The sequence below is a fragment of the Elaeis guineensis genome, chromosome 1, assembly GCF_000442705.2.
Source record: "Elaeis guineensis isolate ETL-2024a chromosome 1, EG11, whole genome shotgun sequence".
NCBI lineage: Eukaryota > Viridiplantae > Streptophyta > Magnoliopsida > Arecales > Arecaceae > Elaeis > Elaeis guineensis.
The window spans coordinates 179991573-180009543 of record NC_025993.2 but is presented as its reverse complement, the minus strand read 5'-3'; the positions used below and the strand labels follow the sequence as shown (position 1 = coordinate 180009543).

General features: G+C 37.8%; 2 protein-coding genes across 2 annotated transcripts; one reads left to right on the top strand and one right to left on the bottom strand.

Moving 5' to 3' along the window:
• The first annotated feature begins 375 nt into the window (after positions 1 to 375).
• On the top strand, positions 376 to 11898 carry LOC105039901 (kinesin-like protein KIN-14Q). Its single transcript, XM_073250569.1, has 20 exons — positions 376 to 968; positions 1372 to 1541; positions 1791 to 1934; positions 2279 to 2536; positions 2619 to 2690; positions 2806 to 2874; positions 3005 to 3109; positions 3200 to 3301; positions 3507 to 3614; positions 3705 to 3786; positions 3867 to 3962; positions 4032 to 4208; positions 4291 to 4397; positions 4503 to 4683; positions 4884 to 5043; positions 5131 to 5384; positions 5471 to 5634; positions 5749 to 5907; positions 9427 to 9896; positions 11444 to 11898. The coding sequence occupies exons 1-20, from the start codon at positions 851 to 853 to the stop codon at positions 11592 to 11594; spliced, it is 3147 nt and encodes a 1048-aa protein (XP_073106670.1). The 5' UTR covers positions 376 to 850; the 3' UTR covers positions 11595 to 11898.
• Positions 11899 to 14172: 2274 nt separating this feature from the next.
• Positions 14173 to 15814, bottom strand: LOC140854863 (serine/threonine-protein phosphatase 7 long form homolog). The gene is made up of 2 exons (XM_073250908.1): positions 14389 to 15814; positions 14173 to 14306 (listed from the first exon to the last, which is right to left on the bottom strand). The coding sequence occupies exon 1, from the start codon at positions 15063 to 15065 to the stop codon at positions 14418 to 14420; it is 648 nt and encodes a 215-aa protein (XP_073107009.1). The 5' UTR covers positions 15066 to 15814; the 3' UTR covers positions 14173 to 14306; positions 14389 to 14417.
• Between the last annotated feature and the right edge of the window lie 2157 nt (positions 15815 to 17971).

Genomic DNA, 17971 nt, shown 5'->3' with positions numbered 1-17971 from the left:
AAACACCATTTAAATTAGTTAAACTCCTAAAAAAAGCTCTCTTTTAGATACTACTTGTTTTAACCAAGGCTGTCACGAAGCCAACAAATTCTCCAGCCAAAATTAGTTAAACCTATCCTAGGAAGATCAAAACAAACGTATAAACCCACCTAACAAGAGGGACATGCAGAAAACAGAGAGAGAGAGAGAGCGCGCGCCAAATTAACCCAACGGTCAAAAAGAGTCTAGCACTAAAAATAGCTCTAATACTCATTCCAAAATTAAAAAATAAAAAACCTCTAATACCCTTTGTTTTTGAATTCCAGCTGGATCCTCGACATTTTCTTTTGTTACAATTAGCTCCTCCATCAACCCACAAACGGCCTCCGTCCCGAGCCGAGAGACTCGGAGGGAGGCTCCGTTGGCGACCTTTTCGTTTGGGCATCATAGAAGAGGGAGGACGAAGGCTCTCCCCTTCCCTTTTTCTTCTCCACCTTCCACCCTCCATGGCGGAGGAGTGACCCCGAGCAAGCCACCTCTCCACCCCCGTGCCTCCAAAACAAGCCCTTTCCCTCCCTTTTCCCCGGTTTTTCTGGTTTTTTCCGGGTGATCTTTGGGGACCGTATTGGTGGGGAATTCGTGAGTTTGGGGTGATTCGGGTGTGGTGGCTCTGTTCTGTGATCGGGGTTCGTTTTAGTGTTCCTTTCTCTCCAAAATCGTATCTTTCCACTTGTCTTTATCTTCTTTTGTGTTTTCTTGGCGTGTTTCTTGGGGCTAGAATGATTGGGGAATGGTGAATTTGGTGTGATTTGGGTAAGGGTGCCTGTTCTTCGATTAGGGTTTGTTTCTTTGGTGTTTTTTTTGGGGAGGGATGGCGCCGGAGGGGATTATTTCAATATCGGTGGCTTCAGTGGTGGAGGACGTGCTGAAGCAGCATGGGTCGAGGCTGAGTGACATCGATTTGGCTTCCAGGAAGGCAGAGGAGGCAGGTGGGTTTATTTCCATATTTTTTTGATTTTTAAACAAAAAGGTAGTTCTTGATGATCTTGTCAGTATCTTCTGCAATGCTCTGTTTTGTTGTAATTTTTTTTTTTTGGGGTAAACGATTTGTATTGGCTGATTGGTTGAGTTGAGATGACAATGTGTGCTGATTTATGGCTTTTCCCTGACCAAGATTTTGAATTTTTCCTCTGTGAAAAAGATCAGTTATGATGAAATAAATTTTCAAGCTCTTTTGGATATTTAATAAAATAATCTGTAGACTTTATGTTCTCTAATTTAAACCTAGAAGTAATTCTGTTGGATTTTTAACAAGTTCTTTTAACCAATTCCAAGGAAGCATTAATGAAGAATAAAGGCATAAACTTCTTTGGTTTTAACTTATAATGGCAGCGATGAGAAGGTATGAGGCAGCCGGTTGGCTGAGGAAGATGGTTGGGGTCATTGGTGGTGCTAAAGATTTGCCGGAAGAGCCTTCCGAGGAGGAATTCAGGATCGGTTTGAGAAATGGGATCATTCTTTGCAATGCGCTCAACAAGGTTCAGCCTGGTGCAGTGCCAAAGGTTGGTTCAATAGATTACTGCTATACTTCTTTTTACCCTTTTATTTGATTTTTCTCATGATATGATTTGTACCTCTTAATGATTGTTATACTATACTTCTTTTTTACCCTTTTATTTGATTTTTCTCATTGTTTCCTGATGATATGATTTGTACCTCTTAATGATTGTTATACTTCTTTTTTACCCTTATATTTGATTTGTTGCTTCTTAATGATATGATTGGTATCTCACAATGATTATTGTGTTCAGGTGGTAGAAGCACCTGCAGATTTTTCTGTTCTCCCAGATGGAGCGGCTTTGTCCGCTTATCAGTACTTTGAAAATTTGAGGAACTTCCTTTGCGCACTTGAAGAGATGGGTCTCCCAACATTTGAGGCATCAGATCTAGAAAAGGTTGGTTTTATAATTTTTAAGCTACTATGTAGCATTTGTTGTCCTTCTATTTAAGTTATGAACTTCAAAACAGCGATATGCTTCTGTTATTCCAATACAAAAATCTTGATAACTGACCTTTTATTTTCTCATCTCAGTCAGTGGCATTGCATTCTTTGATAATGCTTAGCAGTTCCCATTTATTTTTAAACCGCATGACAACAGGAATTTTTTTTCTTGCATACAGATATCTACCTGACTTTTCTCTTAAAATGGAAAAGAAAATCTGCCTACTTTATTCTATTTTATTTTGTTCGCCTCCAAACTTGATCTTGTTTTCCTTTATCTCATGGATGGAATTACAGGGGGGTAAGGGCTCAAGAGTTGTCAACAGTGTCCTGGCTCTTAAGTCCTACCACGAATACAAACAAACAGGCAGAAATTTTTCCTGGAAATATGGTGGAATATTGAAACCTGCCGGCACAGGGAAATATTTCATTAGGAAAAACTCAGAACCTTTCATGAATTCTTTGTCTAGGACCCTATCAGGTGAAAAATTCCAGGATGGCTTGTCACTGGAGCAGAACTTATGTGTCGACTTTTCAATAGAATCCTCTGAAATGGTTGGTAAACTGAATCTTTCTGGATTTATTGCACTAATTTTTTCATACCCAGCTCAGCTAAGCAATATCTTTTGGCTCACAGACAACTTCACATTCACTGAATATGCTTGTCCGTACAATTTTATCAGATAAGAAACCTGAAGAAGTTCCAGTGGTAAGGATATGCTTGTCATTTTATTTGGTCAAACTTATCACTGAATACAAAGGAAACAAGATACCCTTGCCTTTTTTTTTTTTTTTTGGTGAAATACCCTTTTTCTTTTTTGTAGCTTGTGGAATCAATGTTAAGTAAAGTCATGAAAGAATTTGAACGTCGTATTGCAAGCCAAAACGAGATGGTAGGCTCTTAATTGCCTTTTTTGTGTTATTCATTTGTTATTCAATTTGAGAACATGTTTTTGTACTTTATGACAATTTGAGCTCCACTGATAACCACATTTACATATACTGATACTGCTAAATTGACAGGTGAAAACAACTGTGAGGGATCTGGCAGATGGTAATATATCCAATGGTTGTTTCTCCAAACCAGATGTTTTGACAGAGGACTCATCTGTTTTTGATAAAACAAAGGTACTTTTTTTTGCATCTTTACTTCAAGAAATACATCAGATTGATGCTTAATTATGAAAAGTATAATCGGGTCTGATGCAATAATCCTAGGCTTTGACCACTGACAAGATTAATGACAACATTGATGACAACAATTCCTTCTCTGAACCGAATGTTTTAACAGAGGTCTCTTCTACTTCTGATGAAACAAAGGTATGTTCTGATTCTTTGCTCCGCAAAGCTTTTTGAATATGAGGAGTAATTCAATTTCCAGCTTGCCTTGAATATTTTCAATAGTTTAGAGTGTTTTCTGGAATATTTTTCATCATATATTAGATATCAATGTGGCTATTGACAGCTATATATCTAGATGAATTTGAATGTAGTTTAAATATTTAGTAATTTTATTGTGTATTAGATGGAGAAGGTAGGGAACATTCATGTGAGCTCGAAAGATGAAGATGCTCTAAATGAGAGGCTCCTAAAGCAACACAAGATTGTTTATCGACAACAAAGAGAGATTCAGGTATAATCTGCTGCAATATTGTTCTCTTGAAGACAGCTTTGATGATTAGATCTGTTTAATTGTATTGATATTTGACAATGCTCTCTACAGGAACTGAAACATATTCTTCACAGGACTAAAGATGGTATGGAGTTCATGAAATCACAGTACTCTGAAGAGTTTAGCAATCTTGGTAATATTGGTCACTATGTCTTTATTGGTCACTGGATATCATTAAACCTACTCTCATGTCTATTTTTCTTTTCATAATAGGCAAGCATATGCAGATCCTTGCTCATGCTGCTTCAGGTTATCATAAAGTTCTTGAGGAAAATAGAAAGTTATACAATCAACTACAAGATCTTAAAGGTAACATTGCCAGCATTTTCTTTATAAAACATTTGATTGCTATACTAAATTTACTTTATTCTTTGTTAGGAAATATTAGGGTCTACTGCCGTGTGAGACCTTTCCTCCCTGGACAGTTTAGCAGCATGAGCGCTGTCAGTCATATTGATGATGGAAATATTACAGTCATGACCCCTGCAAAGTACTGCAAAGAGGGGCATAAATCTTTCACCTTCAATAAAGTCTTTGGCCCGACTGCAACTCAAGGTTTTTGAAGACTCATGTTTGCTTCTAGTTAGATTCTGTCTATATGTTTCAACCACTGAGCACTCTTCTTTAATCAATGCAGAAGAGGTCTTTTCAGATACCCAACCACTTATTCGTTCAGTTCTTGATGGTTACAATGTCTGTATTTTTGCATATGGCCAAACTGGATCAGGAAAAACTTATACAATGGTGAGGACTGATAAAACTCATACGCTGAGCATTAGAAGTTTGATCAGATGAAACTTTGATCATAAAAATGGATGTTGATTGATTTAATTAAATTCTGTTATGCAGAGTGGACCTAAAGAACTTACTGAGGAAGGTCTTGGCGTAAATTATAGGGCATTAAATGACCTGTTTCATATCTCAGAACAGAGAAAGGACACATTTTGTTACGAAATTGCTGTTCAGATGATTGAGATATATAACGAGCAAGTGAGAGATCTCCTTGCGAATGATGGTGGTAACAGAAGATATCCTTTTGAACTACCTTGTTCTATTTAATACGTAAATGCATTTATGCATATTGTTATTTCTTAAAATAGTGTTGTATGATATCATTTTCATAATTGTAAGTGCTTTAGTAAATCTGAGCTTCCTTTACCAGTGCTATTCAATTACATCCTTTCTCCACAATTTTCATACATGCTGTATTTCCTTCACATTTGAATACATTAGAAATTCGTAACAGCTCACAAAAAGGACTTAATGTACCTGATGCAAACTTGGTCCATGTTGCATCAACTTCAGATGTCATCGAATTGATGAACCTTGGTCAAAAGAATCGGGCAGTGTGTTCAACAGCCATGAATGACCGCAGCAGTCGCTCTCATAGGTTTGGATTTGGATTAAAATTTCTTGTTCAAATAGTAGTTAGATGTTATCGCTCTTTCATATTCACTACTGATGGATTTATTTGCAGTTGCCTGACCATTCATGTTCAAGGAAGGGACTTGACATCTGGGAATGTTCTTCGAGGATGCATGCATCTAGTTGATTTGGCAGGGAGTGAAAGAGTAGACAAGTCTGAGGTCAAAGGAGACAGGCTGAAGGAGGCACAACATATAAACAAATCTCTTTCAGCATTAGGAGACGTAATAGCTGCCCTTGCACAAAAGAATACGCATGTACCTTATAGGAATAGCAAACTCACACAATTACTCCAAGACTCTCTTGGTGAGGCATGATATTTTAGACTTTATAGGATAAAATTATCATATTATTATCATGATAGCACTAAATGTTCCGCTTTTACTATTCAGGCGGGCAAGCCAAAACATTGATGTTTGTCCACATAAGCCCTGAGATGGATGCCATTGGTGAGACCATAAGCACTCTCAAATTTGCTGAGCGGGTTGCCACTGTTGAGCTAGGTGCTGCCAAGAAGAACAAAGATAATGGAGAAGTCAAAGAGCTCAAAGAGCAGGTTTTCCATTCATTGCATTTCTTGAGCTGCATTGGTTGATACACCCTGCACATTATTTTATTTACAGTACTTTGTAGCTTTTTTGAATGATATTTTCTCCCCCCTTAATTTCAGATTGCTAGTCTTAGGGCAGCCTTAGCTAGGAGAGAGGGAGAAACTGAACATATAAGAAGTACAATGTCTAGCCCTGATACATACAAGATGAAGTCTGGTGCAATCTCCCCATCATATCCTAGCTTCAGGCAGCCAATGGAGGATGTTGGAAACATAGAGGTACTTATACTCTTACTAACCCTTTATCTGTTATCTAGAATTGGTTATTTCTGCATAATCATTAGATGATAAATTATTTATGACTGCATTCTGTGTTAATTACAATGAATGGTAGACTAGCTGTGATGGCCTGGTCCATTGGACCAGTCCATCACCTAATTTCACCCCCCCCAAAAAAAACCCAACCAGAAAAAACAAAGGCAAAAAAAAAAGCTGGAAGAAGACTCTCGATCCCATCGAGAGTCTTCTTCTCCGATTGATTCTGAAAAGAGCCGGAGTCCTAGGGCAACTAGGACCCCAAGGCTCTCTATAAATAGCCCTATCCGTTTCCCTTCTATCGTCCTCCATCAGAGATCATCGCATTCTTCCTTTCTCTTTCTCCTGATTTTCATCGGATTTCTTTCTTCATGCTCACCAGAAATCAAGGTCGAAGATGCTGTCGGAGCCCAAGGTTAGCTTAAGCCCTGATCCCACCTCCTCTCTCTATTCCCCTTATTCCCATGACCTGGTGCACCATCTCTATCCATCAATTTCGTCGAAAAACCCACCAAAAGGAAGAATCTCTGTTCATCCCCTATTTTTGGCCTTCTTTTCTTCTTCTTTCGGCCACCAACACCGTCGTTCCTTGACGCTGGACTAGTGGTTGAGTCGTCCACCCTCCCTATGAGCCTTTACGGTGAGACCATCGCCATCGGTGAACAGCCAATGGCTAAAACTAAGAGAAATAGGCTTGGATCCCCTATGTTTTGAGTCTCTTTTTCATGATTTCTGTTGGCCAATTCTCACCGCTGGCTATTCATCATGGCCCACTGTCGGCCAGCATTGCTGCCTGCTATTGGATCTTCGACTGCACTGCTGAATCATGACCACGACATCCGTTATCCTCCCTTATTCAACCAAAGAAGAAAGAAAGAAGAAGAAAGAAAAGAAAAAAAGAAAGGAGAGATAGTATCTCTCTCTTGATTCTCTCTATTTGATCCATGGACACTAGTAGAGGGTCCACATGCTCCTCTACTATGAACTTAAGATGACCTTTTTGAAAAGAGGCCTGAAATTGCTTTGGATATCCATGTAGCATATCAACTCCACCCCAATCTTTACTGGATATATCTAGAATCCAGTCACCACTGATCTTTGTTGAATTACGTGAGCCGTCATTGGTCATGATCAGTTGAGTTCATCTTTTTCGGATCTATCTGGTTAGTCGAGCACCGTTGCCTAGTCGACCCCGTTCTTCCTCTATTTTGGATTGGTCAACTTTAACCCGATCTCAGTTTTCTTATTTTCTCAAGTTTTGATATTATTGATGATGGACTCCAATTATTGTGAATAGGTTTGAGTGATTCGCATAATTAAATTTTGAAGGTTCAGAGCAAAAGAGGCAAGCAATCCCGATAATTCTTATCAATTTTTGAATTATGAATTATTTTAATATAAAAGAAATTATTCTATATTTTCATACAATGAGGATCAAGAATATGTATTATGAAAATTATGATTTATTATAAAATAGTGATTCCATGAATATTTAAATATGAATGACTTGTTTATGAGATATGAACTCCATATTTTTGAAATTTATATTTTGTTATGAAAAGAATGATTTCATGACTATTTTACTATGAAAAATTATTTATGGACTATGAACTCTATAAAATTATTTAGTATCCTATTTATATATAATTTAAGAAAACATGATCTAAGAATACTTGTTTTACAAAATATGAAAAGAGACTCTCAAATAGCTACGTATGGTCCTTAAAAGTGGAAAAAATTGACATTCGGAGCTAGCATCTATACGATCTTGCTAGCAGATAATAGTTGTTGGCATATGACCTTGCCAACGGATAATAGTAAGTTGGCATATGATCTTGCCAGCGGGTAATAGTAGTTGGCATATAATTATGTCAATGGATAATAGTACTTAGCATACAGTCCTGCCAATAGATAATAGTAGTTTGTATTTTATCGATTACTATCCTATCACAGATATAATAGTGACCTTATCATTTAGTTTGAGAGAATTATTAAGAATTATGATGTGGCAAAATGATAGATGATTTATGACCTTATCAGTAAAGTTAACATGATTTATGAATTTATTTATACTATACATTAAAAATCATGGTTATATAATTTATACAATTTATGCATATGAGGAGCATGATTGATTTATGATATACTATTATTATGAAAATTTTATCTTTTAATAATAATTATTTCTCTAAATGATTTATTAATGCATGAAAAACTTATGCTTGATTCAGTAAGAAAGTGTAGGTTTTGCTTATTAAGCTGGTGTAGCTATACCTCTTTATTCTTCCTTTTCTCCTATAGATGAGTAAGTTTAAGAACAATAGATGATCTAGGCTTAGGGGTCTGTGCTAGCAAGTTTGAAAATTTTGTAGCTGGATTTAGTTTATTAGATGATTATGGACTTATAGTTAATTATTTATGAATTTTGAGATGGATTTGGTATTTGATTTTGGGTTTAGATGCTCTAAACCAGTCTTGATTTAATCATTCAATGGATGATGATCGAATCTTTCATTTTTATTTGAGATTATGATTATTGGCTTCGTGTTATCATGGGTGGTACCCTATGATAGCATGGCTGTGTTATGTCATGGATTTGAGGTATGACACTATCAATATTCCATCAAAATGGAATGCTTAATGTTAGTCTTTGTGCGCTTACTGTTGCATTGATACCATCAGTAGAGGACATGCTACAAGATACATTTCAAGGAAAAATCATGATATAGAATTGACTTGATGAGCTTTTAAATATACAATGCATCTGCAATTTTTTTTTTTTAAAAAAAGAACACAAGCTAAGAATAAATCTTCTATATAGAAATGGATTTTGGCTACGGATATTTTTAGAGAAATTTTCCTTTGTGATCTCCATTCTGATAGTTGAAGATGTAACCGTTCGCCCTGGCCTGTTTAGGATCTTGGGCTAAAATCTGTGGAGGTTACTACAATTTGTCCTGGAAAAGTGGATGTCTGCTCACTGTAATCATTTTTACAAAGGTTATGAGCCTTGTAGAAACTTCCTTATTTTGACAATTGTATCAGATCCTATCAATTATAGATATATGTCTACACATGGATACTGACAGTTAAATGATAGTATCATCAGTCAGCTAAATAATTTGTGAAGAAGGTTGATAAAGTACTGCTGACAATTCCTGTTGTGCATATTATCTAGCTTATCGTTCACTTGCATATAGGTAATAGCAAGTAGGTAACTTCCTGATGAAGTTTTTGCATATGGGTTGACTGTAGAGTATGTAGTGTTTTCAGTAATTCATATCAATGCTTTTGAATGTAGACAACTTCCTGGTTGCTGGTTATTTCCTTCTAAATATAGCCATTGCTTTTATTGATGTTCATGAAATTTAAATATGTAACCAGTTATTGAGCTTGATGGTGGAAATTTTGCTTCTTCTTCTCATGTTCTTCCTGCTGCTTCTCATATTCTTTTTGTTTGGCTTTGGTCTGTATCTGAGTTAGGTCCAGAATAATTCTGCACTGATACAAAAGAAGGCAAACTATGATATCCAAGAGTTATTGATGGAAGCTGATCCTTCTCCATGGCCAGAGAGCTGTGCCAGACTCCCGAAGACAGATGATAAAGAAACAAGTTCCGGAGAATGGGTTGACAAGATCATAATTAACAAGCATGAAGCTGTGACTAGAGATGAAGATTCTCTTAGAGATTGGGAAGGAGATGGCACAAAACTCCCTGCTTATTTTTATCAAAGATGTATTCCTGATGTAAGAGTTTATGGGGATCAGCCTAGAAATCGAGCTGAGTCTGTAGCAACTGATGATTCCGATGATCTGGATTTGGCAACCAGTGATTCTTCAGAGCCAGATATGTCATGGCAGTTCAATCTTCCAAAACCTAGTGCTGCGGTCAATGTGGTAGAATCAAGGATTAAGAAGCCTCAAACAAAGCTAATAAAGAGCCCGGATGTCAGGTAAACTATTTGTGATAAAGTTACTGTACTAGTAAATCCAAAATGACTAGATATAAGATAGAATCTGATTTCTAATCTGAAATTGAGCATGTTCCTAACATATTGCTGTTATCGGCTTAACTGAGTCATTCCAAAGAAGTGAGATATAATTCAATCTAATTCCATTGATTTTGGCCTATACTTCATGATATAGTACTAGAAGAACCTCTTCTAAAGATATAAAGCTTCCTAAAAATTGCTTATTTCTTTTTTTTGAATGGATAAAAATTGCTTGTTTCATGTAACAGATATTTGTGTTTCTGGTTTAATCTGTTGATCTACATCTAATAATGCAATAATGCGGCTCAATATAATGTATAGTAATTAACCCTACATTATTATCAATGACTGCACTAGGTGATCCTACCAGCTTTCATAAATACTTAATTAGGACTTCCATCCATTTTTGGTTTAGATCTTCATTCCATCTTTTGATGCATTTACATAAATTTGAGCCACTTAATGGAATCTTCTCAGATCTTCATTGCACTATGTGTATGGATTTTAGTTAGTTCTTTGATGCTAGATCCTCCACCATTGTTAATTTGCTATTATATTTCCTTTGCATACTTAAATTATTGTTCTTAGCCTTTTTACTACATCATCCTCAATTTGGAGTCCCAAACCGGTGCCTTTTAAGAAATTACATCAATCAATGTATCCAAGATTCATCGAACCGATATCGAGACTTGTATCGGTGGTGACCAAAATGGTATGGTATGGTTCCATACCATACCACTTTGGAGCAAACATTTTCTTCTTTTTTTCAAAAAAAAAAAAAGAATTAAAGTCGGCAAATGGTTTGCCCACTTTACTACAGCAAGTCAACAAACCATTTGCTAACTTCAATTAAAAAATTTAAAAAAAAAGATCCCATGTTTCAAAATGAAACATGGAGGACTTTCGAATCCTCCCTCTTTCTGAGCTGCCCCTCTCCCTTTTTCTCATCCTCTCCTCTCTCCCCCTCCTTCTCCTTCTCTCTCCCTCCCTCCCTCCCTCTCTCTCTCTCTCTCTCCCCCTCCCCCTCCTCCTCCCCCCCCCCCTGATTTCTCAAATCGAGGTGTGGCACTATGCTGGTTTGCCCTCGGTATGATTCAGTATTCCCCAAATTGGATGGTTTGGGGTGGGGTGGTACAATGAATGTTGCATGTATCTGAATCTCTAGATTGCATTTAGTGGTACAGCCTAAAATATTATTTCAACTTCTCTCTCCTTATTGGTAGCTTATCATTGCTACAAAGTACATATCTCAACATCCAATTCCTTAGTATAATCTTAACTAATCTAATCTGCTAGGTTTAAACTATTTGATATCACTTCAAAATTCATTTCAGATTGGTTGGGCTTCTTCATTTTTGCATCTTGACCAGACCTTTATGTTTTAATTAATTGATTGATTTATTAATTCTGTTGCACAAAGTTTAAAACTTGAGGTGCATATCTGTAATTAACTTGGAATTACAATGTTCTATTGTTCTAATGATTTTCTTTCCTCTTCCATGCACCAGGACTTCCCTCATCCCATCTCCATCGCGGAAAGTGTCCAATGGAGCTGGCCTAACAAGCAGCCGGCCAGGGAGGAATCCCGTTTCTGGTGGCATTGGTGGAAAGCGGTCAGCTAATGGAAAAGTGGGAAGTGGAAAGCAAGGTTTACATTAGAAAGGTGTGATATTTCCAGGCTTTCTTTTTATGACATGGCACAAGAGATTGAGGGCCTTGTTTTCCCATAGTGAGTGGCAATAATAATTCTAGTTGCTCGTGTTTGTAACTATGGAGAGCGGTCTTGATCGGTGCGAAGGAGGAGGATTCTCTCACCTTCTGCTTTGCTTTCAGGCCGGTCCAGAAGTGTCAGTAATTCATAACTCAATTCATTGTTTGTATTATTAACAATTCAGGAAGAAAAGAATATAGAGAAAGGAATACAAAAAGATGAAAGTGGGAAAGCAAAAGCTAATAACTACAATTTTTCCCATGGCATTTCTTTGTTCAAGTCAAGTGATATCTTCATGTTCGACTCAAGTTCCTAAACCCATTTGCTAAGGTTCACTTCCAAATTAAAGGCCAAAGAACCTAGGAAAATCCAAGAGGCCATTATACAAAGCCAAACCAGAACAAATACACCTCCAATCCCACAGTTATAATTACTTCAAAGATGACTTCTTTTATACATCATGTGCAAGATGTCTAGCTCTTACCTTTCATATGCTACCTATGTATCAGCACAGTATGTGGGGACTGGCAAGACTCATTATCAGGTCGTGGAAAAATTCGACAGATGAGATAGAGCAAACTTGCCGGTAGAAACAACATGCATGATGGCCGTGGCAAACAAGTTTGAAATCCATTCAGGTAAACCTGCTGCATGACTAGATGAAACTGAAAAAAAAAAAAAAAAGAGAGAAAGAAAGAGAGAAAGGCAGGTTCCTGTGCAAGAGAAGAGGCTAGATGAAACTGAAAGGATGCAGATAATAAAGAATAAGCCATCAAAACTGAGGTAGCACAATTCATACGTAGTCATTATTCCAAATTGCACACTTTGGTACCCTATAATGTACTATAACATTTACTAGAAACAACCTGACGTATGATAAGAATTTCTTCCATCGAAAGCTATATATGGAGGGAAGAAGGAGATGAGGAACGTTGGGAAGTTCGTACAGGCCACAAAAGTCTTTGCTTATTTGTTTTTGAAGAAGGGTTATGGGACTTAACAAAAAGGACGGGGGAATGATCCCAAAACCATTTTTTATTGGATTAATATTTACTTTAAAAAAAATTATGAAAATAATATTTTTTAAAAAATATTTATCAAAGTACTATCAGAAACAAAGTCGTTCCATGATAAGACGACTTTGTGTGCTAACTCTTCACATTCTACACCATGTGGATGTAGAATCAGTAACCAAAGACCCGCCCTATGATACGTCGACTCATAAAGTCACTTTACCATAGGACGGCTTAGAAGTTTAACTATATAAAAAAAAAAAGCTAAACCACTCTTCGCATGGGTGGTTTATAATTAACATGGCAAAATATCTTAAAAATTATGGACAATCCCAAACTCCAATCATATAATCTATATCAAACTCAACAATTAATTTTTTGTGCAACTAACAAAAATTGTAACATGTGCATTTAGATTAAAAAAAAATTATAACATTAATTTCAAAATAATATAATCCAATGGTCGATGATTACAAAATTTTTTTAGTAAAAACATATATATTCAAGTATCACAACTATCGAGAGGTGTATATATCAAGATACTGGGGCCTCCTCCACGTCTGCCTCTCGTAAATACGTGTCACCTTTGGTTGCTGTCATGATGGCTCAGATACAGCATCGACCAGTGGAGAGGGAGGTGTTGGCGTGTTCGATCTATCAACATGAGCTTGACATTTACATCGAAAAACTCTCAGTCGACCCCTGCCTCTGGCCCTCCCATATTGATCGATGTGATGGTCATCAAGTCGGTACGATGTGTCTCCTGACTCGCTCATCTTCTGTGATATAGACGCATCATCTACGGAGAGGTCGAAGTTCGAGAAGTCAGAATATGAGGTATGCTAGACATATGATGAGATACTCAGATCATTTGTCGATTACGCAGTTTGAAGTCATCTATCCTTTGAGACGACTTGTATAGTGTCGATAAGACCGTCCATAACATCAGCAAGTGCTTGATCTTTCCACCCAACAATAATCGAATGGAAGCCGCTCCTGATCCGATGGTATAGTGATGTGATCCTTTGAAACTGTCAGTATGAAAAGAAAAATAAATATTATTTATAAGTATAACAATAACAATATAATAAAATAAAATAAAAATAAAATAGACTTACGACAATGTCCATCGTACTGTCCGAAGGATGGAATCTCATCTTGGACCGCTCACTTATCAATGACAAGATGAATTGCCTAGTGATGCTTCTGTACTATTGCAGATAAGGATCATAATAATTCATAATGGAGAGCATGGGTGGACCAACCACAATCAAATCCTTCCGTCGCTCTTATGTGTCAATATGCCCCCAATGCTCTTGAACCCAATCATGGCGATGCCGCCCTCATCGATCCAAACTGTGGAGAATATCACGAGTGTCACAAGGTAGGGGAACGCCCTGATACATGCCAAACGATCGCATCACGCACTCCGGACAATAGATCTCCATGATATCGAAGCAAATGAAAGGTGTACGTATCTTCCATACGTGCTGATCTGATTGGCATACCTCAAGCAATGCGGCCAATATCTCCGATGTATAAGACATCCACACCATCTGATCATCACGCTGCTGATCAAGTTGATCTCTATAGTATATGACTGTGTACGGCACCAAATTACTAGCACCAGTTAGTCGAGTCCTCCACCTGTCCAAAATAAAATCACTGTATTATTGTGTGAAAACGTATAGTCATTGATCATATAAAATCAGTGCTATTGATTACATACCTGCATCGTAGTGAATCAGCCTATTTGTGCTATATGCCATCAAATAGGCCCTCAAAACCAGCATCGTCCTCATCTAACGGGCCATGTCCTACTATATCACCTCCCACCGTCGGCTGGTGGGCTCGTACCCTGGGGAGCACCCTATCTGACCGTCCGATGTGTAAATGCTCCCATATCCAAAGCTGCAATAACACCAGCGGCCCTGCTATCTCATGTGCATCTGGTCTGGTCGTCCTACAGAGCTCGTGATATAAGAAGGATAAGATAGTACTGTCCAAACTCATCTGCCCACATATGTGGAGAGCACGTAGCTGGGGTAAGTACAACAACTGCACGTGAGAACCAAACTTATCGATGAACAGATGGCCACTGATAAGGCATAGAATGAATGCTCGAGCATGCCTTTGCATGGTCTCGTTATCTGCATCATCTGATAAGTGGTGGAACGTGTCATGAAGCCAGTGAAATCTCAGCGAAGACCCCGACAATATCGCCTCTAGCGGTCTAATCCCAAACAACTTCTCGTAGAGGTTCGACCAGATGATATGTGCAGTATCGATGATGGCAGGCCCATGCACCCATAATCCAAAGAGAACAGCAATGTCCTGCAATGTGATTGTCACCTCTCTGACACGAAGATGGAAAGTGTGAGTCTCCTGATGCCATCGCTCTACCATGACTGTGATGAGGGCCTAATCAAGCCGTATGTCACAAACTCTAAAAACTCCATAAAAACTAGTCACATGAAGATACTTTATGATCCTTTCATGTGGCCACCAGATGTGCATCGCAATGGAGCCTCTATGTCTGCAGCGTAAGGGCTCCATATCCTCCTCAGAATATATACTGTCACCATAGTGTTGACTCTGGTTATAGAGCATGGTAGGGTCACTCGGCTTTGGATGCACGTCGGAGTCTGAACCAACCATGTTTGAGACGCAAAATGTAAAGATGAGCATATGACAAAAATAGTAAGAAACATCAAAGATGGTAAGAAATATCAAAGACGATAAATAGCCAATATTAACAACATGATCATTTCATAAAGTTTTTTCAGATATTTACATGACATGATTACATAACTAAAATAGTTTAAAAAGAACACAAGTGATACATAAATATAGTCCACATGTCACATGAAAAAAAGATAAATCAGTACCGTTTGGAGCATCTGCACTGGTTATACCCTATTTGCTTGCACAATCCACAAGGAACCACATTTTGGCTTTCCATTGCATCCACATCATTTCGAATCTTCCTTGATTGTGGATGCTCCTTTCCATATCATCTTATGAACGGATACGATATAAGTCTAGATGCAGTCTACTCAAGCTAGTAATGAGGACTTTCTTGATGATAGAAAGTAGGCGCATAAGACTGCTCATAATGGGCAATAGTATAACAATCATCCACAAATTGCTTCCAATCTAAATTCTTACTAGCACATACAGTAAATAAATGGGGAGTGCGGATAGTGTAATAATTGCAACTTCCAACATGTGCATGTGCCCACTTCTAAGTTGACTGTTTGTGTATAATCAGATTCATCGAGCCTATAATATCTGCGTCTCAACCGAATCTTATACAAATCCGATTGGTTATTGTACTTAACTACACCATGCTTCTTAGACTTTAGCTAGCGACAATCTAACTTATGTGTAATTTTATTAGTGAACACCCTGCCAGCCTCCCTTCTCCGTGCTGCTATTGCACATTGCACACAAAACCACTTCGACAAGCATTCAAAGGAAAACAGACAGATGCAGTAATTGGCAATGAGTGAGCCCCTTTCAACATCTTATTGAAACTTTCGGATAGATTCGTATTCATTATTCTATACCTATGTCCACCTGTGTCATGCACCAGTGACCATTTACTCGGATCATCAAGTGGATGTCTTTTGAGATATTGAAAGCAATTGGATCATATTTTTTCAATGTCTTACATGCTTCGATCGAACTTTCAAGACTGGTTTTATGCTGTAGTTTTTGCCCTAGCTGATCCTCTAATGATATCGACAATCATGCGTGCATCAAGCTGTAGATGATTTCGCATCACATTTGTATTCAAGCATATGTGTGGCCCTTTATATATCGTAATCTCCCATCACTGTGTCTTGGTTCGACAGTGTGCCTGGAGATGCTAGCTGCAACTCTCTGACTGTTTACACATGATGCTTCATTCAATTCTATTTGACTCGACGCCTTTGAAAAGATGGTGTGTATGAATGACATATTGTTTCACGGCACATTGGACTTGTTCTTTCGATCCCAATACCATTACTTTTCTTAACTCTTCATTCCCACCAAAGAATGGATATTCTGGCAATGCTCCATAGGATGCGGCCGCATTGTCATCAGATGCATCAACTAGTCTGAATTCAAAAACAAGATGTGCCTCATGTGGTGGGACATCCTCTTCTGTAATAGACTCTCCACTATCAGTGCCATTAGACTTTGCATCATCATCTTTATCTTCATCATCAGTATGATTAGATCATAACTAACAGCGGCTTCATCTTCAAATAAAGTTGTATCGGCTATTGCGGTTCTAAATCCTCCAAGTCTGGTATGTGTTGCATGTGGTTGATTAAGTGGTATAGGATCGTGAGATTCATGCTCCATATGCTCCACGATAGCTGCCACATAACTAGGACCGGCTCTCATATCATCCAATGCGATGTTATATGATATTGATATGCAGACTCTGTCCCTACCATGTCGTGAGGATTATCAATTACAGATGCTGCTGGTCCACCCATGGTACATACAGAGGTGCCTCCATACTCATATCCAGCTTCATCGGCTGTTGTAGTTGCATCAAGTAGAAATCTCTCCATCCCTGACGGTGCAATGAGGCAAATACAGCCTGAGACACACATGCTGTTCACCACCATTCGAAACTTCTACCGGTGCCGACTCAATAAAAATCTCAACTGCTAGAAAAACCCCCTGTGATGGGATGCCTAAGATGGTGTTCATGTTCTGATCATTTTCAATAGGTACAGCCAACTACTGTCCAGCAGTATGAATCGAAAATCTACATACTAGACAAACTCCACAGTGATTGGGGTTCCATCCGGTGATAGCATAGCGACTCACACAAGTTCTTGGTATGTTGCGTTACGGTCTACCATGGTCATTCGGATCTTTCTATCATTGTAATATGCATCATTAGCGTCTCGACTGATCCTCCCATTTCATTGGAAGACAACAGTGATAAGATTTAGATCTATTTTACTGAAAATTATTATGAGAAGTAACTGCATGAACATATGAATATATGTTTACTAAGAGGAAGTACTTAACATTTAAAATGGCTTACATAATAAATACATCATATTATCAACTAATAGGTATAGAAGATCTTATCCTATTCAGAAATCATATTAATTTTATAAGTTAATTACAGTAATCAAACGATACGTAATAGAGGTCGAAAAAAATTTTGACAGCATTTCTTCTTAGTTCTCCTCGTAGGGCTGAAAATGAGTGAAGAGAACTAAAGAAAAATACGGTTTGAAATTTTTTTCGAACCCTTAACGTACTATTTGATTACTATAATTATATATAGAATTAATTGT

What these genes read in the sequence shown, in the direction of transcription:
- LOC105039901 (XM_073250569.1), top strand. Translation starts at nt 851, where the DNA reads ATGGCGCCGGAGGGGATTATTTCAATATCGGTGGCTTCAGTGGTGGAG. An exon ending in CAATAGAATCCTCTGAAATG is followed by an intron (nt 2,537 to 2,618) that starts GTTGGTAAACTG and finishes TTTGGCTCACAG; the next exon opens with ACAACTTCACATTCACTGAA. An exon ending in ATTACTCCAAGACTCTCTTG is followed by an intron (nt 5,385 to 5,470) that starts GTGAGGCATGAT and finishes TTTACTATTCAG; the next exon opens with GCGGGCAAGCCAAAACATTG.
- LOC140854863 (XM_073250908.1), bottom strand. Translation starts at nt 15,065, where the DNA reads ATGGTAGAGCGATGGCATCAGGAGACTCACACTTTCCATCTTCGTGTC.